General features: G+C 45.3%; 1 protein-coding gene and 1 long non-coding RNA gene across 14 annotated transcripts; both read left to right on the top strand.

Annotated features, from left to right (window-relative positions):
• Positions 1–11,054: 11,054 nt before the first annotated feature.
• Positions 11,055–12,900, top strand: LOC112886925. Its single transcript, XR_003227459.1, has 4 exons — positions 11,055–11,442; positions 11,550–11,682; positions 12,578–12,676; positions 12,821–12,900. It is a non-coding gene; the product is annotated as an uncharacterized LOC112886925 (long non-coding RNA).
• Positions 12,901–14,627: 1,727 nt separating this feature from the next.
• LOC112886923 (protein FAR1-RELATED SEQUENCE 5-like) lies at positions 14,628–23,229 on the top strand. Of its 13 annotated transcripts, none has more exons than XM_025952959.1 (15): positions 14,628–14,932; positions 15,044–15,112; positions 15,204–15,271; positions 15,479–16,063; positions 16,157–16,220; positions 16,301–16,369; positions 16,489–16,554; positions 16,638–16,706; positions 16,794–17,075; positions 18,980–19,057; positions 20,171–20,521; positions 20,636–20,784; positions 20,865–21,297; positions 21,694–22,606; positions 22,715–23,229. In XM_025952959.1, the coding sequence occupies exons 11-14, from the start codon at positions 20,371–20,373 to the stop codon at positions 22,518–22,520; spliced, it is 1,560 nt and encodes a 519-aa protein (XP_025808744.1). In that variant the 5' UTR covers positions 14,628–14,932; positions 15,044–15,112; positions 15,204–15,271; positions 15,479–16,063; positions 16,157–16,220; positions 16,301–16,369; positions 16,489–16,554; positions 16,638–16,706; positions 16,794–17,075; positions 18,980–19,057; positions 20,171–20,370; the 3' UTR covers positions 22,521–22,606; positions 22,715–23,229. The 13 variants fall into 13 exon arrangements, with proteins under 13 accessions (XP_025808744.1, XP_025808745.1, XP_025808732.1 ...); XM_025952960.1 differs by having other exon boundaries at positions 21,700–22,606; XM_025952948.1 differs by having other exon boundaries at positions 14,662–14,704; positions 14,837–14,932; positions 20,865–22,606.
• Positions 23,230–25,130: the final 1,901 nt, after the last annotated feature.

Here is a 25,130-nt window from a genome sequence, read left to right on the forward strand (position 1 = left end):
GGGCTGGGGTTGGGCGTGGGATGTAGATAGTAATAAATTTAGCAAAGGACGCCTAGGGCCCTGGATCCACCCATGATCAACATCAACTACACAAAGAGCTTGAAAGCTCAATGTGCACTGCAAACATAAGAACAACAAATTGCAGCACCTACTCCTGTGTAGGTCTAGACATCTACCTCCCCAAATTGCACATTCAAGGTCGATCGCCCCTTGATGATCATGGCACAGGTGCAAAAATGCTGCAACCCTTTACATGCTCAAACGATTGCCGCCTAACATGCAGCCCAGGTGACAACTGCTCTTTAGATCCAACAATGCATACTTCTCTAGTTCTCAGATGTGCCAACTCTTGGTGAAGTGACTAAGAGCTCTGTTAGAATGTCTTCGCACTGGTGGCTAGGACCTTGCCGAGATTATCTCAAACTCAGCAATTTCAAATCACAGAATGTACATGATTCCGAGACAAATAAATAAGATACCTCATAGATTGGCAAACAAGCACAACTACCTTATGGGGCCGCCTATCTCTGCAACTAAAAAGACTAATTGGGAGGAAAAAACCTTGATGCGGCCCTAAGAACAACTCCAACACTCTCCAAATAAGAAACAATCGGTAAAAAAAAAGAAAACGACGCTGAAATTGCTTTTCAACGGACTCGCCATCTTCATCCGCTCGCTTTCCGGCTCGGCATCCTCACGGCCGCGCTCGCCATCTATGCCGAGGCTTCGCGCTCGCCATCCCCCTCCTCCCCCCGCGCGCTCCCGCGCCCTCCCCCTCCTCTGCTCCATTGCGGCCGTGCCGCTCATCTGCTCCCTCACGCTCCTAAGCACTCGCGGCCGTGCTGCTCCTCTCCTCCCTCGCGCTACCGGCCGGACCGCGCCGCTCCTCTCCTCCCTCCCGCGCGCTAGCCGAACTGTGCCGCCGCCAAACGAGGCCACGCGGGGCCGGCGCCGGGCGAGGCGAGGCCATGACGGGCGGGGCGTCGCCGCCTGGCGAGGCGTGAAGCCGGGCAGGGGGCCGCCGCCGCCATTGTGTCTCTGACGACGCCCGACAAGGGTTGCCGCTTGGTCGTCTCCTCCAACTCGAGTGATGCGGCGGCGGAGCGGAGTTGGGAGCGGCGCTAGGCGGTGATGTGGGCGGCGGGTTTTGGGGGGGGGGGAGCGTGGTCTGGACGGCGTCGAACGGAACGACGAGAAAAGGAGGAAAAGGGTGATTTGAATATGGATAGCCAAGTGATTTGGAGAGTTTGTTGGTTTATCCTCTGATTATGAAGCTCTCTATTTTTTACAAGCCTTCTAAAACTTTAAGATTATACCTAGACTCTTGGAGTTGCTCTAACCCCCCACCCGTGGTCGCTCTGCCATGCAACATTCTATCCGTCCGATCTATTCATCTCCTCTCGTCCATCCAGATTCTCCCACCACCCCCAGAGCCCTGCCCAATCAGGCGCGACGTCCCCTCTCCACATCCCCCGTCGCACGCCGGGTCACGCACGCCCTCATCGTCGCATCCTCCTCCGCCACCATCGCGTTCTCCTCCTTCGAACCACCGGCCTCCTGACGCCGCCCTCGCCGTCCCTTCCTCCTACTCCGAGCCGGCGGCCTCCCGATTGTTAGGATCCAAGAGATCCGTGACCAAAATCGAGATCCAAATCAGAACAAGGACGGGAGTAAAACAGTAGGCAACTGAGAATGGAACAGTAAAGATCTAGATCGAGAACGAGATGGAAGAACTAGCTGCTGTATTAACTGAATCAAAGGAAGAACAGTGGGTGATTCCTAAGATACAGGGGTCGACAGGGAGAAGACCAGTTACAGCTAGAGCTGATTCTACCTAGGGTTCATCTGATAATATGTCTTGATGCCCTGTTACAAGCCGGCCAACGCCTAAATAACAATGGCGTGGTCATTAAGTTAACACAGAGTTTAACTGAAACAAATGTTGAAACAAGTATTGCTTAACTTCTGAAAAGAACATTAAAACGGCAAAGCGCTCTTCTCTCTCGGTAACCACCCGATACGAATCCAGCGGTCGAAAGTAAAGACGGTCAGTCGCCCGATGTAACGCCGACTTCCACTGATGAGACAAAACGTTATCTGATGAAACTGAATGATCGCTCTTCCTGACAATGCCCCCTACCCAAGCATCCTTGTCCTCAAGGATGGAAAGCCAGAAAGACCTTGCGGATGAAATCAGCATCTTCCCACGTAGCTTCACTTTCTGGTAAGTTTACCCAGCTAATCAACCATTGGACGACAGGTTCATGGTTTCTAGGAATCATTCTTCTTTGAAGTATAGCTGCAGGTGCCACTTTGATAGTACCTTTCTGATTCACCAGTGGTAGTTCTGGACTTGGCACAGCATGAGAACCCAAATGCTTTTCAGTTGACTCACATGGAAGACATCATGTAACTGACAGTGAGGGGGAAGCAGAATTTTGTAAGCTGCCTTGCCAATTCTTTCCAGCACCCTAAAGGGTCCATAATACTTGGAATGTAATTTGAGAGATCTGTGTGTACTCAAGGATGTATGACTATAGGGTTGAATCTTCAAGTAAACCATGTCCCCTGCAACAAATTCTCTCTCTGATCTGTTCTTATCAGCTTGATTTTTTATTCTGGCTTGTGCTTTCACTAGAGAGTCTCTGATCACTTGTTGTGCTATGTCTGTTTCTCAGTTGTTCTTGCATATGTATGTCAGGACAATCTGGAATAACAACCTCAGCTACCATTGGGGGCGGATAGCCATACTGAGCTTGAAAAGGTGTCAGGTTCAGTGAAGTATGGAAGGAAGTATTGTACCACCACTCTGCTAAAGAGAGCCAATAATGCCACCTTTTTGGGCTGTTGAAACACATGCATCTCAAATAATTCTCCAGGCACTGATTCACCCTTTCTGTTTGACCATCAGTTTGTGGGTGGTATGCAGAACTTAAATGGAATTTAACTTCTAGAGCTTTGAACAAGGATTGCCACATGTTACTTGTGAATATGGGATCTCTGTCAGTTAGGATCACCCTTGGTAAGCCATGCAGTTTGAATACATTGTCAAGAAACACTGTTACCACATCTTGGGCTGTATAAGGATGGTTGAGAGAAATGAAATGAGCATATTTTGTGAATCTATCCACTACAACCAAAATAACATCTTTGCCTTGTGATTTTGGCAATCCTTCCACAAAATCCATTGAAATGTGGGTCCAGGCCATATCAGGGACTGGTAATGGCTGCAGTAATCCAGGGTATGGTACATGTTCAGACTTATTCTTTTGACAGGCAGGCAAGTACTGACATACTCTTTGACTACTTGTTGCATTTTGGGCCAATGAAAAATCAGCTGTAGTCTTTTCAATGTTGCTCTTTCCCCTGAGTGCCCCCCAAACGATGATCGATGGAAAGTTTCCAATAACTTCTTCTTAAGATCTCCATTGGCACCAATAACCAATTTGCCTTTATATCTGAGTAGACCATTGTTCAAGGAATAGTTGGGAATAGCATGTTGGTTAATGCTCAGCTTTTGAATCATTTCCAAACACCAGTGGTCCTGTTCATAGCTAGTGATGACTTGTTCCATCCAGACAGGAATGACAGATGAAATTGCTAGAACTTGACTAGAATGATTAGCTCTAGATAAGGCATCCGCAGCCTTATTTTCTCTTCCCTTTTTGTATTCCACTTTGTAGTTATATCCCAATAGCTTGACTAAGAGCTTGTGTTGGATGCCTTCAACCAACCTTTGATCATGAATGTATTTCAGACTTTGCTGATCAGTCCTGATGATCACTGAAGAGCTAGCAAAATAATGCTTCCATTTTTTTAAGGCCTCTAAAATTGCTATAGCTTCTTTTTCATAAGTTGATGCAGCCAGAGCCTCTGCACACAAAGTCTTGCTCAAAAATGAAATTGGTCTGCCTTACTGCATAAGGACAGCACTAATTCCAATCCCACTTGCATCAGCCTCAAGAATAAATGGTTGTGAGAAACCAGGGAGAGCTAAGACTGGAGGTGATGACATCAATGTTTTCAACTGTAGAAATGACTGTTCTTGATTCTCTGACCATTGAAAGGCATTTTTCTTCAGAGCATCAAAGAGAGGACTGCAAATAATGCCATAATCTTTGATAAACCTCCTTTAATATCCTGTTAAGCCCAAAAATGCTCTCAACTGTGTGATTGACTTTGGTTGAGGCCAATTCTGAATAATGTTGATTTTAGATGGGTCAGTGGCCACTCCAACTTTACTGATTATGGCCCAAGTACTCTATCACAGACTGTGCAAAGGAACATCTGCTGAGTTTTGCAAAGAGTTGGTGTTCTTGCAATACTGCTAATACAGACCTTAAATGCTTAACATGAATATCCATAGAAGTACTATAAATCAAGATGTCATCAAAAAACACTAGCGCAAATTTTCTCAAGAAATCAGCAAGCACCGTGTTCATGAGAGATTGGAATGTAGCTAGTGCATTTGTAAGTCCACATGGCATCACTAAGTATTCAAAGTGACCCAAATAAGTTGTGAAAGCTATTTTCTTTATATCTTCTGCTTTCATTCTGATTTGATGATAACCAGCCCTGAGATCATTTTTTGTGAACACTTGTGCTCCAAATAATTCATCCAGGAGATCTTCAATAATAGGAATAGGATATTTGTTCTTGATAGTGTTGGAATTGAGCTGCCTATAATCCACACACATCCTCCAAGTTCCATCTTTTTTTTTTCACCATTATAACTGGAGATGAATAGGGGCTAATACTTGGTCTAATCATTTGATTCTGCAACATTTGCTTAATGAGTTCTTCCATTGCATCCTTTTGATGGGGCGGTAATCTGTAGGGCCTCTGGTTAGTTTTCTTGTTCATATCTATCAAGGAAATAGCATAGTCCACTGACCTCTCTGGTGGTAGGGTTTTTGGTTCCTGAAATACTGTGCTGAACTCTTTCAGAACTTGTATTTCAGTAGGTAACTCCTGCTGTGTTTGTGCTTCAACAGTGTTTGCATTGTTGGTATCCAAAACAACCACAACACCTACAGATTTCTTTCTCAGTAGTTGACAAAGCTTCTTTGGTCCAATGAGCAAATTATGGTTGGGCAGGGTCTCATCCACAAATGACACCACATTACTCCCAATTTTAGTTTTTGAGAATTGTCTTGTCCTGAGGTCTAAACCAACAGGACTGTGGGTGTGGATCCAATCAGCACCCAATATCATATCATAGCCTTTTACCTCCAACAGCCTGAAATCTGAAGAGAATTTGTGGTCTTGGATTAAATAAGGACAGGATAAGCAAGAAGAGTTACTAGACCTATGGACTCCATCATCAGCAGCCACTTGAATAGCATGAACATTTTGTATTGCACATTTTGATTTGACAGAAAATTTGGCATTCATAAATGAGATATCACTTCCAATGTCTACTAGAGCAGTAGCAACTTTGTTACCAAAGTGTAGTTTGAGTGTAAATGTACTTGCCATGGATGCAGTACCACACAGAGCATGCATGGATATTTGATGAACAGAAGATTGCTGAGCATCTTGAAATTCCCCATCTTCAGATAATGCTGTGTCCTCCACCACAGCTACTTCTTCTTGGCCATTAGAGTTTTCCATCACAATCACAGAATACATCTGTTTGCCTTCACAGACTTTGGCATGTCCAGGTGACCATTGCTCTCTACATTTGAAACACTTTCCTGCTGCTCTCAATTCAGCAATGTTTTGTGCAGAAGTTTTTTTCCCTTCTTTTTCCTTTTGCCAAGGTTTCTGAGTTTTCACTGTAGGAATAGATGGTATAAACCTCCTAGGAGCTGGGTTTGCTTACTCCAGCCTTTTTGCAAACCAATAGGCTTGTGTTAATGATGTAGGCTTGTGACACTGCAGATGGTGTTGGATATATTCTTTTAAGCCAGACACAAAACTGAATGTAAAATACTCATCAGTTAATTGAGGGTTATGCCTTTTTACCAAACCCATCAGCTCTTCAAACTTATCAATGTATTCAGTAACTGATCCAGTTTGCTTGATGTTATGAAACTGGCCCACTACCTCATATGAAGAAGTTTCAGTGAATCTATCTTCTAGCATTCTGCAAAAATGATGCCATGGTAATGTTGTGGAGTTACAACCAGTTCCTCTCCACCAATACTCAGCTTTCCCTTGCAAATACATGACAGAAATCTTGACCCTGTCTTCATTTGGGACAGAAACCATTTCAAAAAAAAATTCTGCCTTTCTGATCCACCCATCAGAGTCAGCTCCATCAAACTCTGGAAATGATAATTTAGGACCTTTGGCCACCATTCTTTGCTGATGTTGGATGTGCTGAGAGAAATGGGGTTGCTGCTGCTTGATCATTTGTTGGCCATTAGTCTGCTGAAAGTGTCCAGGTGGAACTGTATGGTTGATCTGATCAACATGTCTGCCCCTCTGATGAGGTAACTGACTGGTACTTTCCTAGAACTCTTGGTCACAGTTAGCCATTTCATAAAAAATACTCCAGCTCTTGCTCATCCCAAGGACAATCATCACACATGTCATTCTGAGCCCCTGAAGCATTTCCCATTGTAGACCAATCTGGTCCATCGCTGTATAAGATATGAGCTTTAGTGGAACTTGGTGGTGCGTAGAATTTCCTGTGGTCACCAGGAGGAGGATCTCCATATTTAACAGATTTGTTAACATGAGTGCCAACTGGTGGAATAGAGCTACCAAGTTTAACAGAATGTGGAGCAGCAGTATGTTTGCCCTTAACATTGGAACCCCTATCTTCAGGAGGAGGAATAGTGGCCTGTCCAGTAAGCTTGTTTAGAGAAAGTAAAAGCTTATCCAAGGTACCTTCCAAAGCATCATGACGTTCATCTTGCTTCTTCATGAATTTATCCAGGGTTCTCCTAATCCCATCGACTTCATCAGCTGTGGCATACTCCTCCACTTCCCCATCAGTCGGAGTCGTCATCTTCTCCTGCTTGCAGATACGGTTTGAGACAAGCTCGCCCCTTTATGATCTGCAAGTGCTATCTACCGCCGCCTAGGTTACGGATTTGGCTACGGAATTTTACACAGGAACAAGTCCTGCAACCCTTGCCAAAGAGTAATCTGTCTCCTTCGCCACCGGAAGTCAGATCCTGGACAACACTCGGAATTTTACACAAGAACACGTGTCTTGCAACCCTAGCTGATTCAGATTGGCTGCCAAGAGTTTGGGAATTTGGGTGGTTTCTTTGATCCTGGGTGGGAGGGCGGGGTTTTACACGGGTGAGCCACAACCATCCGTCCACCACGCCATTTCGGAACAAGGATCAAAGAACTGGCTCTCGAACAAGAAGAAGAGAAAATTTTTGCCAAGGATAGCCTGCTCTGAATACCCATTGTCAGGATCCGAGAGATCCGTGACCAAAATCGAGATCCAAATCAGAACAAGGACGGGAGTAAAACAGTAGGTAACTGAGAATGGAACAGTAAAGATCTAGATCGAGAACGAGATGGAAGAACTAGCTGCTGTATTAGGGCCTGTTTAGTTCCATCCGCAAAAACGCAAAAAAGGTGTAAACGCAAAGATGCTAAAGGAATCTTACTAATTTGAAGTATTAAATGAAGTCTATTTATAAAACTTTTTGCATGGATGGGTTGTAAATCGCGAGACGAATCTAATGAGCCTACTTAATCCATGTTTTGCAACAGTGATGCTACAGTAACCATCCGCTAATTATTGCTTAATCATGGATTAATTAGCATCATTAGATTCGTCTCGTGATTTACAACCCATCCATGCAAAAAGTTTTGCAAATAGACTTCATTTAGTACTTCAAATTAGCAAGATTCCTTTGCTACAGTGAAATTTTGCAAAAACGCAAAATGAACTAAACAGGCCCTTAATTGAACCAAAGGAAGAACAGTGGGTGATTCCTAAGATACAGGGGTCGACAGGGAGAAGACCAGTTATAGCTGGAGCTAATTCTACCTGGCGTTCATCTGGGTAACACCCTCATTTTCAAACTAGAAGTTTAAAATAAACTTTGCTAGATCTTATTTAAAATTCATAAGATCTCATTTAAATTCCTTTGAATTTAGGATATTTACCTCCACTTAACAGTGTTTTAATTATCTATAAAAAGAAATATAAGAAAATATAGGTTTTGTGCATTTCATGCCCTTTGCATTGTTTCATTGGTTGTGGTTCATTTGGATTTAAATTTTGAATTCAAAATTCAAAAGCATTTTTAATTTGCATTTTTTATTTACAATTTCCCCCTCCTTCTTCTTGGGCCGGCCCATCTCTCTCTCCTTTCCCTTCCTTCCCCCGCGCAGCCCAGCTGGCCCGGCCTTCTTCTTTTCCCCAGCCCAGTCGCGCGCGTGCTTCAGCGGCCTGGCCACGCACGCCCCCGGCCCACGCCCGCACCCCCCCTCCTTCTCTCTCTCGCACTGACAAGCGGGGCCCGCCTGTCAGGCCCTTCTTCTTTCCCTCGCACCAGACCCGGACTAAAACCCGAGTCCGGCTCGCCCCCGCGCCATCCCCGCCGCACTCCGCCTCGGGCCCGCACGCCCAGGAGCCGCCGCTGCCCCTATTTAAGGCACGGACCCGAGCCTTAGCCGCCCCAACCCGCAGTCGCCGCCTTCGCAGCCCTAAACCCTAGCATCCGAGCGCTCGCTCCGCCGCTGCCATTGCTGCACCTCGAGATCTCGCCGCGCTGCCGCTCCGTTGCTCCCGCGCGATGAACGAGTGCTCCAGAAGCTTCACGGGGTGGTGAGGACGCTCGGCCGCTGTTCTTTTCCCTCTCTCTCGCTTCCCCGTGCCCGCACGACCTCACCGAGGAAACCGGGCCGCCACTCGCCGCCGGCCGCCGCCTACAGCCCCCGACACTCCCTCTTAACCCCTCAATTGGGTTCCCCATCCCACGCGCTACCTCTTGGACCAGACCCGAGCCAAAACCGAGGCCGGAATTGCGATATCGCGCATCTCCGGTGAAGCTCCCCCACGTGCTGCCGCCTTAGTCACCGCCGGCGTTTCCCCACCGCTGCTCCATGCCGTCCCCCGCGTACCCGCCCTTAGATCCAGATCCGACGGTCCATATCCGTTTCAACCCGAGTCAGATAGATCTAATACCGGTCAACCCATGGCCTTTTTGCAGTTTAGCTCTTAAGTTTTCTAGAAATCAACCCGCAGTCCATGTTAGTTCAAAAGTATTCACGAATAGATCCTTTTTCTTTTGGTTAGGCCCCTAACTTATTCAAATATAGAACCCGCAGTCCTAAACCCTTCTATTTTACAATCTAACTCCTAGGTCTACGGTTTAATTATGATCTAACTCTCGGTTTCTTCTATTAGAGCCCTTCTAGTTTTAAATCTTTCACAAATAAGCCCCTGAAATCATGTTTTAGCCCTAATTTCTCCGTTTTAACTCCGTTTTCATCGATTCTTGCGCTCACGCGATCCTTACGACATATGTAGTAGCTTTATTACATTATTTTATTCTGTTTATATTGATTGGTGTACTGTTTCTTATTTATTGTATTTGTTTGCTTGTATGTATTTGTGTGCTACGATAGACGATACGCAGTTCGGGGGTCCGCAAGAGCCGAACTTTGAAGAAGTTCCCGAGTAGCAGCAGTTTGCTAACGAAGCCAAGTGGTCCTTGATAATATTTGAGTCCTAATAACATTACACTTATACACTTTTACTTTATATGCATGCATGTGTCTAGAATATGATGGATCCCAAGTTAAGGATATGCCTAGTTTCATTTGAACCTTCTTGATTAAATCTGGGTTATTTATATTTATATTGTAGTTACGCTAGTTGCTTTACTTAGATTTTGGTTGGATAACCTGGATATCATGTTACACTGGTTTACTCATGTTCTGGAATATTTTATTGGTGATAAATAAGATTATTGAATTAATTGGAACATGGAGAACCACCTAAGAAAACAGTACAACCACAATACTACATGGCTCTGATCTTGGCTAATTAATTAGAAACTCTAGCTTATGATGATCTTACCGAAAGGGCAAGAGGGGTTGCATCATTGGGGTATAGCTCGGTCCTCTTGAGGGTGTGATATGGTCCTGGGTAAGGCGTCTGTCTCATTAGGGAGAGTTATGACCGTTTTGACTTGAAACCTTAGCAGATTGTCATAAGTTAGGAAATCTTTGTAAAGGCCTCTTAGTGAATCTCTGTCACTCACCTTGAAAGTGTTTAAAAACCTTGCAAATCCGGGCATCAAGGAAAACACGAATTGTGGGTAAAGTGTACAACATCTGCAGAGTGAAAACTGATATATCAGCCGTACTCACGGTTAAAAGCGGCTTGGACACTCATATGATAATTAAACTTAAAAATGATCTAAATTGATGGTTCTTGTTTATTTATTTATTTGTGTTGTGGATTGATTCACCTCAGATAGTTTATTTAAGGGCTGGTATATACTTACACTTAGCTAATGCTTGCCTAATTAAAACTTGACCAACTAAAAATGTTTATCGCAGTCAAACCATGTCAGCTTTTCCTTGATCATAGCCTTGCATGTCATATTATTTATTCCACTTGCTGTGTACCAACCATAAGTGTACTCACACTTGCTTTATTAAAAATAATGCATAAGTGTACTCACACTTGCTTTATTAAAAATAATGCTGCTCAGAACAAGATAATTGTCCGGTGTTCTCCGAAGATTTCGAAGAATACTAGGCGTATGTCTCCCAGTCAGCTGCGTGTGAAGTTGGAAGTCCACTGCTATTTATCGGTTTAAGATTAAGATTGTCGGTCATGTAATAAAGTACTACTGTACTCTATTTCTTAATGCATTGTATCAGATATTCGCTTGTAGCGCATATATAGGATGCATTCGGTTACCTTTTCCAAACCGGGTGTGACAATCTGATAATATATCTCGATGCCCTATTTCAAGCCGGCCAACGCCTCAATAACAATAGCGTGATCATTAAGTTAACACAGAATTTAACTGAAACAAATGCTGAAACAAGTACTGTTTAACTTCCGAAAAGAGCATTAAAACGGCGAAGCGCTGTTCTCTCTCGGTGACCACCCTGATACGAATCCAGCGGTTGAAAGTAAAGGTGGTCAGTCGGCTGATGTAACGCCGACTTCCACTGAAGAGACAAAACATTATCTGACGAAACTGAATGATCGTTCTTCCCGACACCGATGCTCCAATCCGCCGTCCTCGCCGTCACGTCCTCCTCCGATCCGATTTGACGACGTCGCGCCGCCTCGCCTCGCCATCGCGTCCTCCTCCTCCGAGCTGCTGGCCTCCCGTCGCTGCCCTCGCCGTCCCGTCCTCCTCCTCCTCCGAGCCGGGGCCTCCCGACGCTCACTCGCCTGGCGGTTGTTCCAGGGCGTCGAGTACGGCGGGCCAAGCAACCAGGAACGCATCTGGCCAGACGCCCTGCTGCGCATCGCCTCCTGATCCCAGATTCCAGGTAGGTACTTGTCGCTCTCGCCGCCGTTGATCCAAGGCCCAATTCAGGTTGCCTGCTGTTCCAGGGGCGAGGTCATCTAGCCGGACCTAACGCATTTGTTGATCCAGGATTGCGAATACGTCAAGAGGAGTGCTTCACCGTCGCCTACTGTTCAGGGGCGAGGTAGGTACTGCCGCTCTTAATGCCCGACGATCGTTATGGGCATGCTATATCAGTGGCGGAGGACGGATAAAAATTGAGGTATGGCGGAGTCAATCAATCTTCAAGCAATAAAACTTACTATTTATCACGCGGATGTATGACTAACAAACCACTTGCCCACTTCTACAACCGCTGAGGAGGGTGCTCATTACTTAACTGATCGAAACTAAGAATTAAGAGAAATATACTACCATAGAAAAAACAAGGTATGGCAGTAGCCATACCTTGCCTCCATGGTCCTCCGCCACTGTGCTATATTAGTACTGCCTGCTATTCCAGGGTCGAGAATTATTTACATTTGGGGTATTCGATGTTTGGTCCTGATAAAGGATTCGTGGGCTGTCTCCTTTCCTTTCTGATAAAAACATGAGCGGTTGCCGCTGAAGTTCATCGCATGTCAAGGATGAGTTGGCTCGTGGCATTGTCATTATCGAGTATATATGATAGTTGAAAATTCATCGCTGCTGCATTTTGATCCCTTTTATGTTCTCACTCGTTGTTTAGATGGTACTATTTTAGTATGTTCTATCATTGTTCACAAATTATTTTAGTATGTTCTATCATTGCTCACAAATTGTTACCAATGCTACTATTTTCACATGTTGCTCTTTTACAGCATTTTGATATGGTAAACAAATAGCTTGTGAGCAGCTTGCATGTTACCACTATACTGGACCAAATGATTGTTGATTACAGAACCAAAATTGCAGTTTTGGAAACTACTCTGATATATGCATTTTATTTTGAATTTTATACATACTACAACAAAAGGTTGTACCTTATGAAGTAATTGAACAAAGAAATTGTGATTATTGGTGATACAACATCAGTTTTAATGACATCAAATAATGATATGGCCACATCCTATATTATGTTCCTGGCCATCCGCTGGTCAGAGTGGTTCTTGCTAACTGCTTTCATTTTATTCATGCAGGAAATTTTGAAGTCACGTTCTTAGTGCAGAATTTTGGAAAGCAGAACAAATAAACCATCCAAGGTAGTAGGAGCTTGCACCAAACAGTAATCTCAGTAGGTGAGCTCAAACATATCTTGTCAGCAGATTTTGGCTATTCAAAGTGCAAGATTGGTTTTCAAGTTTTAATTATGTAGATGCATTATCTTGATTGTTGATATAGTAGGCCGCTCAATGGTTATCTCCAATCTTTTGTATATACAGAAGACAACAAAGTAGAAGGACAAAAGCTAGACCTCCTAGAGTTTCAGTGCTTTCTCGACGCCTCAACGCCTACAGGTACGCCTTGTGCTCTTGGTTCAGTTTTGGTGGAAAACTGGTAACAGTGCTATCTGAAAGCCGCTCTATATTCTTTCTGGTGGCAGATTATAGTCTTAGATGCTCTGCAATTTAAGTCTTTTAGTTGCCTCCATTGGTTATTAGTGTAGTGTATCTTGATGTGTATGCATGCATCCATATCTTAGAAACTGTGCAACCGCTAGCGTTGTTTGTTTGGTGCTCGAATTGATGGGCTCATATTATTGTGGTGAGTTTTTGTTGATAGGGGAAGGATGTTTGGCTCCCAATCGAGTTAATTTGTTGTATCTAAATAACTTGACAATGCACTATCCAGAATCTGAACTCTGAATACAATATGATACATGTTGCTGTTTAGGGAAATAAAAGTTTAGAGTCTGTTAGCTTTCTTCTCATTTGCCTACTCTATTGTGTGTCTAGCCATCCTATATGCAAGTTTTGCTCCACGAGAGCTTAAAGTACAAAGATTTACTATTCTATTGCCATATGATCAACTGCTTGAAAAAATGTGAAGGAATTTTCACACTATTTCTAAAGGGACTAACAGGTAAATCCTTTTGTTTATAAAGACCTTTAGCAGTGAACTTGTAGATGCTGCAATCTACCTGTTTTGGCAAAAGGTGACCTGCAAAGTCTTCTCATGTTATTTGTTTCTAAACCTTGCTTGATGTTTGATCTTGATCCAGTTTTTGAAAAAAAAATCTGATGCTTCATATCTGTACATAGTCTGAATGCAGTGTTCACACGAATGTCAAAGCCTGATTTTTATCATTTGATGGTACTGCGTATTGAACATACTTCCTAAATGCATAAAAACTATCTTAGCTGTATCACACGTAAAACGATTTGAAAGCGAGTTGTGTGGGTTTGGATATCATGACATACATTTGATTCTTAATTCCAAATTTATTATATGACAGTCTGCGTGTGGATATAAATGAGCCTAAAAATATCATTTGTTGTCCATACTTTGTATATTTTTGTAAATTTTTTTTGCCACCTGTCGCATCCCATTGCGGGCCTCGTTGTGATAGGCGCAGAATGTTTGTTGATCTGGTATCTTAGTTGTGAACCCGTAGCATAATAGTTTGACCTGGTTACTTTGATCAACACATGAGACACTTAATAAAGTTACTTTTCGGCCTTAGACATAAAAATTCCATGTTTATTTCTTGCCTATGGAAGCTTCGTAAGATCTTGTGCATCTTCTTAGCCATGCTTTGAGTAGGTTTGTTAGCACTGTCGCCCAGTAGAACAGTAGCTTCATGCAAATGTAGATCATGTGATAACTTTAAAAAAGCATGCACTTACATATATGTACACCGTTCTGGATTCGGTTGGGTTTCCTAACCGGGGGTGTAATCATTGCAGAAACGTGATTGGTCGGCACCGAGTAATACAACAATGGCACAATCAGGAAGAACTCCCTTTGGTGATATATCAAACACTATTGGTACAGGTGAATCGTATTTCTATGATTATGTTTTCCTTGCTCTGTGCATTGTCGTTGTCCAGAGACTTATGGTTGCCCTTGAAGGTACTCAAGATACTTCCAATACAACTCCACATGCCCTTGACCAAAAGGAACTCAAGAGGCAGCGAGAAAGGGAGCGGTATGCTGGGATGTCTGCAGAACAAAAGGCTGAAAAGAACAAGAAGCGGCCTATGTCTGGTGAAAAAAGGGCTGAAATTAACAAGAAGCGCTGAGAAGCACGTTTGATGAAGAAAAACATACAAGCCCAGTGCAATGAAAACAAGCATCCAGGCGTACAAGATGAAATGCTGGCAGCGGTCTCTATTCATACGTCCATCTATTATGCAATCCTTTATATGACAGTCACTGATTCATTAATTAGAGGCTAATTGTATACATAAGTCAATTTGTTGCATTTGTTATCTTACAATCTGCATGTGTAGGAACAGATGTAAGATATCCATCGACGGCTGATGAAACTGCTGATTGGCTTCATCGCAATGACTCCTATGTCCAAGAATTCAGCCGGCCGATAGAGGTGCCAGGTAGTGTTTTATTTGTTCGAGTAATTATGAGGCAAATGTATCGTGGCAGTCATTTGGGGTTGTGCTGCAATTATATAGGGTTCATATGTTGGTCGTTTTGTGCACGTGCAGAAGGGTATCGAGGCACTACCACACTTGGAGACATGACAATCAGTACTACCAACGCGAGTCATATTTCAGGTACATTGCTACAACTGGTCCAGATGTTGATATGGTACAAGTTGATCACCTTTTCATGAATTTAATGAATATGTTTTTTGTGCATACACAGATGTCCGCCAAGGTACTATTGATATATGGGCTTAGATGATAGCATTCCCAACAAGAATGATGGGACAGGTGCGTGATATTATAACTTGTTAATGTTATACTTGGTATAGACGACCATGTACCTGTATCCAAGTCAAGTATAATTACTTTTTATAGTTGGTGCCCATAGTACAGAACAACATTGGTATAACTATATATGTAATTTTTATTGTTTATTAGGCAACCTATGTTGGTGTGATAATGATACATTCGATTTGTTTAATTTTTTTGTGGTAGGTTCTTAGATTGCAACTGGTGAAACTCATCTGGTTTGTCCTAACGAACGCCGGCATGAGAAGGCTAGAGCTCGGAGGGAGGCAATGACCGCCGAACAGAGGGAACTGATTAATAAGTGTCGTCAAGACACATACCATGCAAAAAAAGTGAATAGGCCCCAGTTGTCTGCAGAACAGAAGAAGGCTAATGTTAAGGGGTCGAAAAGAGAATATAAACGTAGAATGAAAGAGTTCAGAGCCAACAACTTACACCCCGATTCTATAGCTATGGCAAACCCTCAATTCGTGCCCGAACTTATATTTCCAAACCCCATTGAACCCCTGACCATTGTGAGTGAATTGGTTATTCCGAAATTTAGCGGATCACCTATTTACATCCCAGCGTTAGTTGAACAGATACCAGATGTTCAGGGCATGGAGTCTGGTGTTGGACGCAGTCTACCTAGACGCCGTGTGGTTGCTATTGAGAGAAATGCACTCCGGAATCAAAGAAATATGGAGTTCCATGCAACCATTTGGAAAAATCAAAGTTGTAGGTATGATGTGGATAGGTGTGGCAATCAGCTGTCAACAGAATCTTGTGAGGGTAATTGCTGTCCAACAACAAAGATTAAATTTATAAACAATAACTGGTATATTAAATTATTAAATTAAATATGCGTACTGATTTTTGTTTCAGAAGGACATCAAGACGGATTATATGGAGCTGGTTAAGACTCAAGATCATGAAGAAATCGATATTGGTAAAATGAAAAAACTCGAATGAAAACTATTGGTACACCCTCTAATTGTGTTGACCAAACAAACTAAACTTTCTCTCCAGGTGGATCTACTCCTAAGGTCAGTAGCTGGATGGCATCATAGTCATAGCCAATCTGCACCAATCCTGATGGTAATAAGAACATCTTAATATTATGTGCAAAAGAAGCTTCACGATTACTAATTTGGCAAAGTGATCGTACTTGATTACTAATTTGGCAAAGTGATTGTACTTTTAATTTTGATATAAAGGTTTAGAAAGCGTACGATTGCAAAATGACCCTTAGTTGCAAACGCAATCTCCTATGGTCGAGGATGGTATTCTCCCAACTTTTCATTGACTACTTTAGTCAATTTGATTGCGCAAGTTGGTAAATTTATTGATTGTACTATTGAAATAGATGGGGATGAGGACGTTATTTTGGAGGAGGATGACGAAGAAGATGAGAGTTACCTTTTCGCCGGTCTTGGTATTGGCAAAACATAAGTCATGCAATTGGAAAAAAGTTTTGACTTCAACTAGAATGGAATACCAATGGATTTTAATATATGTACAGATGGTGAAAAATCCGACGATGATGCCGATGTTACTTTGTGTGGAGATGATGCTGATGTGTCGGATGTAATTGATCCCTTCGGCAAAGTGTTTGAAAACATACCATTTGAGACGCATATGATTGAGCCAGTTGATAACTGTGAACACCTCAACGTAAAGAAATTTCAGTTCAAGCCACCTGGATTTTGTTGCCGCAGTGGGAAGATACATTTATCATCCCCTGACACACCACCTAAACTCATGAGGCTTTGGTCAATACTCTGATGCTGTGTAACACTCTGAGGTAATTTCTTTAAATTTTAACGAATTTATTTTGGGCTCAAATAAAATTTCCGGAGTTTTCCCTAATTTATCTCGCATTTAAGGTAATTTTATAACGCAAGTAATTAAAATTTATCATAGGATTAAAGTGTTTGTGCATTCATGCTGCAGCATTATTTTATTTGTGTTGAAATTATAAGGTTTGAATTCAAACTCATTTGAATTCAAATAGATTGTTTGAATAGTTTAGGAGTAGGAAAAGAAAAGAAAAGAAGGAAAGGAGCCAGCCCAAACCCTCTTTCTCCCAGCCCAGCCCAACCCAGCTTCCCATCTCCCTCTCTCCCGCGCGGGCTCTCTCTTCCCTGGCCCACTTCCTCCCTCGGGCCTCTCTCTCTCTTCCTTTCCTCCCCGCGTGGGCCGCGCCCCGGCCCATCTCTTCCCTCAGCTGGTCACCCCGCGCACTCCCCTCTTTCCCTTCTCTCGCTGTCGCCCCGGGCCCGCGTGTCGGCACCTTCCTCCCCTTCCTCTGTTCTCTCCGGCGCCCAACGATCTCCGAACCCGCCGGCGAACTTCCCCTCTGGGCCCGCACGCCGAGGCCTCGACCCCCGTCCTTAAGTGGCCCCGCAGCCTCCACCCACCTGTGCCTACCTGCGCCCTAACCCTAGCCGCCACTGAAGGTCTCCAGTGCCGCCGCCTCTTCCTTCCCAGCTCCGGTCATCTCGGCCTCACCGTTGAGCCGCCGCTCCGCCGTGCCACAGACCCCGATAAGCCCCGCATCCGCTCCGCCGCCTCACCTGGAGGCTTCCCACGCCGGCAATTGTGCCCCGAGCCTCTGCATCCCCGGGTCTTCGCGAGGAGACCGCCGCCGGTGAGCCGCTCCGCCCCGCAATTCTTCGTCGCCGGCGACCCTTGAACCTCCCTAACCCCTCTGGCACCTTCACAGGATCTCCACGCAACGGTCCCCGGCGATCAATAGCTCAGAGAGCCTCGGCAACACCCCTCCCCGCGGAAGCCCGGTCTTCCCCGCCGCCGGTCGTCGTCGTTTCCCTCGCCCCGCCGCGTCTCCGGCCTCCCCAGCCCTTCGGTGAGCCTCACCCTTTTCCCTTGCCCCTTTTGCGCCCAGTGCCGTAGATCGTAGACCGCCCCAGGGGCCGGAACCGCGCTCACGCGGTACGCCGGCGAACCCGAGCCGCCCCTCGCCGTGGAGGGCAACCACCCGAGCCCCAATCCTCCGTACCGACCGCCCAGATGGATCACTCGTGCCGCCAGCGTCCTCCCGGACTTGACCTCGTCTTGAATGAAGGCCGGACGGCCAAGATCGGCCATCGCCGGCGATCTGCCGCCGCGGGAGCGGTCCTTCCGGTGACCAGCGCCGCCGGCTCCCGATTCCTTTGCCCCTTTCTCGTCCTGGCCGTCCGATCCACGATCCACGGGCCAAAACAGAGCCAGCGTACCCCTTCGTTCAGAGCCCTGGCAATCTTTCTAAAGAGACCCTGGACTTCTTGGAAATAAACCCGCAGTCCACCCCGTGAGTCAAAAATATTTACAGATAGGCCCTTTTTCTTCCCTTTTGACCCCTGAGCTCCCTGGATTTTGAACCCGCAGTCCTTATCTTGGGTTTTTCTCGTGCTAACCCCTAGATCTACCCTTTAATTGCGTTTAGGTCCCTGATTTTTGTCCAGAAGCCCCTGGTTGCCCTATTTTCTTACAAATAGGTCCCTATACCTTGTTTCGAGCGTAGTTTTCGCGTTTTAGCTCCGTTTTAAGCGTTCTTTATATCCACGCGATCGTTGTAATGCGTAGAATAGCTTTAGACTAGTTTTGTGTGCTGTTTCTATGTAATGTTGTACTGTTCTCTTATATTTTGCTATTGTTTGCATGTGTGTGCATGTGTGGCCCATGTATTGCTGTTACGATCGTGAATAGACGTCGAGCCACAGGAGCAGTACCAGGAGCAGCCGTTTTCCGAGCAGTTCGAGCAGCAGCTGGGAGAGTACGAGGAAGGCAAGTATAACATGAACCTCCTATCACTTTTAAATACAATTTCATACTGCATTTTAATTCTGTATGCCTATAAGGATTTCCTAGCCACCTTTATATCCTTTATATATATATCCTTTGGGTTGCATTTTGGTTAGTTGTGCTAGGTTGCTGCGCTATAACATATCTGGGTCCTTTTTAATTAATTTGATTAATGGTCTTACGCAACTTAATTCTGGAGCCGACCCTCTGTGCTGTGTGCTTGAGTGGTTTGTGCGTCCTTAAAAATATGTTTTTGTAGAAACATGGTTTAGGGGGCCAGCACGGTGCTTAGTGCTTGGTTGGCCACTCTCCATAAGGACCGGTTCATAGAGCGACAACCTGGGACAACCGCGCAACCACAAGACTGGAATGGGACGGTCTTGACTTACTAATTAGGTCATTTTGGTTCGGGAGTAACTTACCTGCGTGGGCAAGAGGGGTGGTAGGCTTCAATGGTCCCTGCTCCTCCGGCTTGGTCTGTGCTGTGTGTCTTGTACCCCCGGAGGTGGGCCCCATCGTCGCTAATCCAGAATCCTTAGCGGTTACACCTTACCAACGTGATCCTTTGTAACGGTCTCGTAGTGTGCTTGCTAGCCATCTCACCTAAGGAAGTGTGATGAACCACTAGCGTAGCTCACGACTTGTGGGTAAAGTTGTGCAACCTCTCGAGAGTGTAAAACTGATATATCAGCTGTGCTCACAGTCATGAGCGGCCCAGATCCTCCGTCTGATTAGTGGGGTTATCAACCTTTGGTTAGGGAGATTCCCCGGGTGGTTTTGGTTTGGATGGTTCTCAGTAGTTCTTAATTAATATTGGTTAATTCTGGCCCATAACGGAACCTGTGGTCGTACTAAAGTAAGCTAGGTGAGATGTCAAAACAACTCGGTCCTTATGGTTCACCAGGGCAGCAACCATCCCTCGACATGTTGGCGTCATATTACGTGCAAGCAGCCTCTTCCGTGCAACTGTGCAAACTAACGTCAGCAACCATTGATTCTGGAACGAGCGTCTCGATTAGGCTCCTTTGACATTTTGCAATCTAACGCCCGCAAAGCAAAAAACAATTACATTCACAATCTTTCTCTCTCCCGCAGACCGGTCCGGTTCACGGGTCTGCCTGGCCCCGACCCCGAGCGAATTTTGCTGCCCCCGGACTTTAGCAGGACCGGTTCACGGCCCGAATTGATTCCCTGCCGTGGTTCTGCCGCACGCCGTTGCACCCCCCCACGCGATTAGCGTGCAGGCCGATCTAATACGGCCAGTTGCGGCGATTGGCGGCGATTGCCCGGAGACGATGACGGACCTCAGGCTTCGCGACTCCTTGGTGACGGAAGGCTACATGGAGGAAGGACCTGCCCTCACGCAGGATGCCATGGCAATGGAGGAAGGACCTGCCCTCGCGCAGGATGCCATCGCAATGGCGGAAGAAGGCCATCTAGCATCTGGTATGCCTCCCACATCCTTTATGATCGATAAGTCACCATATACTATTGCTGCTCATGCTACAAACATCCCAGAGGATACCATACTTTATTCAAACAAGCTTGTGCCATCTACAGATGACAACACAGGTGCTGCCCTTGCACCGTCCATGGAGCATGCTGATGGCATTGCCCTTGCACAGTCATCGGATAACACTAATATCGAGCCATCAACAGCTGTAAATTTTTTAGTAACCCCAACACGAAGATCATCTTCTCATCTTATTGTAAGTACGCAACACATTTGAGTTTCACATTTTTCAGGCAGCTGAACTTTTTGTGATATTCACGTATTTGAACATTGCAGCGTTCGTCATTTATTCCTGAGGTTGAGGCAAGTTTAAAGCCTGCTGTGGGGATGACATTCGACACCCTTGCTGATGTGGAGAAATTTTATAAAGATTATGCACATGATCATGCAGGGTTCTCAGTTCGTATTGGACAACACAGGAAGGAGGATAAGGAAATACTAACAAAATATTTTTATTGTTCAAGGGAAGGTTACAGAAAAAACAATGATAAAAAAGATGATGATCAATCAGGGTTGAAGGGAAAAAAGAGGAAGACACGTAATGTGATGGAAACAAGGTGTGGTTGCCAGGCCCATATTTATGTAACTCGTGGTCCTGATAAGAAATACAAGATAGCCTCAATGGTTGAGCAGCACAACCATGGTGTTGTGTCACCGAATCATCGTCATTTGCTCCGTTCCAACCGGCATGTTACCGACAGGGTAAAAGGTACTTTGTTCAATTGCCATAAAGCTAGCATTGGTACATCTCTTGCATATAGATTTCTTCATGTTAGTGATGGAGGGTTTCAGAATGTTGGTTGTACACTAAGGGAGCAAAACTATTACCGAGACCTTAGAACTAAAATCAAGGATGCAGATGCTCAGATGTTTGTATCACAACTTGAGCGAAAGAAGGAAGTCAATTCTGCCTTTTTCTATAACTTTGAGGTAGATGAGCAGGGAAGGCTAATGCGCGTCTTTTGGGTTGATGCAACAAGCAGAAAAAATTATATTGTTTTTGGTGACGCGATTTCTGTTGATGCAACATATACTACTAACCAATATAACATGAAATTTGTACCATTTACTGGATTCAATCATCACATGCAGTGTGTTTTCCTAGGTGCAGCGTTCTTGGCTAATGAAAAGATTGATTCATATGTATGGTTATTTAAGACCTTTCTTGAAGCTATGGGTGGACGAGCACCTCATTTAATCGTAACTGATGAATGTGCAAGTATGAAGGCTGCTATTGGTCAGATTTTGCCGGAAACAACTCATAGACTTTGTATGTGGCATATTATGGAAAAGGTGCATGAAAATATCAGTCCATCTTTAAGGGCGGATGAAGATTTTTGGAATAAACTGCATACGTGTGTATGGGACTCTGAAACTATAGAAGAATTTGAGTCACGGTGGAATTCTATGATTGTTGAGTTTCAGCTTGTAGGTAACAAATGGTTTGGCACCAGATTTCTCATTCGTGAATCATGGATTCCAGTATACTTTATAGACATACCTCTTGCTGGGATTCTTAGGACCACATCTCGCTCAGAGAGTGCAAACTCATTTTTCAATCGATTCATTCATCAAAAATTGTCATTTGTTGAATTTTGGCTAAGATTTGACACAGCTTTGGAGTACCAACGTCAAGAAGAGTTGAAACAGGACCACAAAAGCCTACATACTACTCCTAAATTGATGACCCCATGGGCCATGGAGAAGCAGTGTAGTATGATATATACACATGAAATTTTTGATAAATTTCAGAAACAAATAGTAGCCTCTAGAGACCATTGTTTTATCCAAGGAATAATAGAACGTGATGAGATAAAACTTGTGACCATTGGAAGCACATCTAAAAAGGAGCGATTGGTTCATTTCAACAAGTCAGGTATGATTGGAAGGTGCACGTGTAAATTATTTGAGTCTCATGGCATTCCGTGCTGACATATCATACAAGTTCTTAGATCTGAAAAACTGATCGAGTTACCAGAGTATTATATCATGAAAAGATGGGAGAAAAGGTGTAAAAGGTACAGCCTCTTTTTCCTCCACTACTCAATTCTGCGCATCTTGTATATGCAACTTTATAGCTGTTACATGATCTACGTTGGTCTTGTTGTAATTTTCTTTTTTTGTAGGACTGTAATATTTGACGATGAAGGTAACCTACTAGAAGATGTCCCTGCTGATCCTGTTGAGGTGGGACTGAGGCAAAAAGTTTCAGATGCGCGCAACAAGTTTGAAGATCTTATCCAAAAGGCCAAAAGCTCTGATGAAGGAATGGATTTTTTAACATCCAGCTTGTCAAATCTAGAAGCACCTCTTCAAAAGATGGTGCCCTCTGTTAGCAATACTAAGCAGGACAAATTTGAGTCTTTCATTGGTACAAAAATCCCTAGTGATGTTACCATACACCCACCTAACGACCTCAAGTCAAAGGGGAGGTGCAAAAGAATCAAGAAAAGCAAAGAGATAAGCAAGGGTAGAGCTACTCGTACATGCAGCAAGTGTAAGCAAACAGGGCAACATGATGCGCGTAATTGCCCAAATAAGTCAGAGCAAACATAAATTTTGATATACTGCTTTGAGTCTCAGAAACATGCAAGGCATTATGCCTCCTTGAATTTTTTATATTACAGTTTCAGCTGTCAAAGATGCATTCTCTCAGATTTAAGTTTTAGAAATCATATAATAGTTTCAGTTCTTATATACAGTTAGTTCCCTGACATGCATGGAACTATACCTCCTTGTATTTCTGATTCCATTCATTTTCAACTCATAAACAAGGCGAACAGCATACATCACTGGCGTTAGTTCCCTGACATGCATGCGTAACAAGGTGCTCCCCTACCTGTACACGCTCAACTATCAGGCACACCTGACCGGTGCTCTAGTGGCGCGGCCGGCGTTTCCGCGGACTTGACGGCGTGCTACGGGCTGAGAACGCAGGGGCAACAGTGGCAGCGGACAGAGGGGTAGGAACCGCGGCGGCGACTGACGGAGCAGCAGTGGCCACCGGCGGATGGAGCAGCAGGGGGCCTCGCGTCTCGCTCGGGGGCGGCGGCCTCGCGTCTCGTCCGGGGGCGGCGGCGACGGACGGAGTAACTTGGGGCGACGGCCTCGCGTCTCGCTCGGGGGCGGTGGGGAGGGATGGAGCAGCAGGGGACGGCAGGCTCGCATTCGCTTGGGGTCCGGGGCCTGGGGGCAGCGGAATCTCATCTCGTTCGCTCGGGGTCGGGGCCTCAGGGCCAGGCAGACCCGGAACCGGACCGGTCTGCGAGAGAGAAAGGAAGATTGTGAATGTGATTATTTTTTGCTTTGCGGGTGTTAGATTGCAAAATGTTAAAGGAGCCTAATCGAGATGTTCGATCCAGAATCAACGGTTGCTGACGTTAGTTTGCACAGTTGCACGGAAAAGGCTGATTGCACCTGATATGACGCCCAACATGTTAACTCGAGCCTACCTCCACGGTAGCACTCACCTGCCAGTCTACCACCACGGTAGCGCCGGCTCCAGCATACCCGGCTGCCCTAGCCTCAGCCAAATTCCTTCATATCCTAGTCTCAACTCTGGATATGCATAACTACTCATATGCATGTATGAGCACACTCAATCACTCAAGTACCGATATATGTAATCGATCCTAAACCAGGGCTACAACTAGACGTCCTCACATGGATGCAACCGCTCACGTAGGGGTCGATGAAACTTACCTTCGCTTACGTACGCGTCGGCGGCGGCGGTTTCCTGCTCGCGGTATGGGTCTTCTGGCTCCGGCCCGCTGTACTGGCCTTCGTACTCCTTGGCAGTCTCCTCCTCGGTCACTCCGTGATCTACGGGCGGAAACGGTATAACCGGCAAACAAACACAAGCAAACTATAAAATAATCTCAAATGGAGATGAAAATAGGAGGAATAGATAGTATATGATTTGAGGAGAGTTTAGGAAAAAGAGTTATGTGAAAAGGAGTTGATATGAAGGAGATATTGAGATTACAGTATTGGTTGGTATTTAAGAAGAATGATTTGGATTAGGTGCTCACGGCCTGGTGGGTGTTTTGGGCCTTTATTAGTATTGCGGAGTTAATGGTCGGGGAGCTGCCTGCCATCTCACCTTGGCGCGGAACAGCTCGAGGAAGAGGTTCAACTGTTGGAGCTTCGTCTCGTGAGTGAGTTGGGCTCGTGAGAAGTGGTTCAGCTAGCGGAGTGAAGCGGCTCGGTGTGCTTGGGCTGATGATGGGATTCGTCACAGCCTCGCTCCTTTTATAGGCGAGGAGAGCAGCAGCAGCGTCGCACAGGGACGGGCAACGGCGTGGGCTGCGGCAGCTCGCCGTCAACTCAAACAGTGGCAGCGCTGAAGGCGCGAGCGTCGAGGCGGCAAAGCCGGCGAGGACGCTGCAGCGGTGTGGACGAGGTGGGGACGCGGAGGGGGGCGGCACGGCGCGGTGCCGTCGGCAGTGCTCGGTCCCGTCGTGGGGCCGACGTGTCGCGCGTGCGCGAGCGAGAGCGAGCGCGGGTGAGGGCGGCAGGAGGGGGCGTCGGCTTCCTTTATAG

This window comes from Panicum hallii, chromosome 3, assembly GCF_002211085.1.
Source record: "Panicum hallii strain FIL2 chromosome 3, PHallii_v3.1, whole genome shotgun sequence".
Classification (NCBI taxonomy): Eukaryota; Viridiplantae; Streptophyta; class Magnoliopsida; order Poales; family Poaceae; genus Panicum; species Panicum hallii.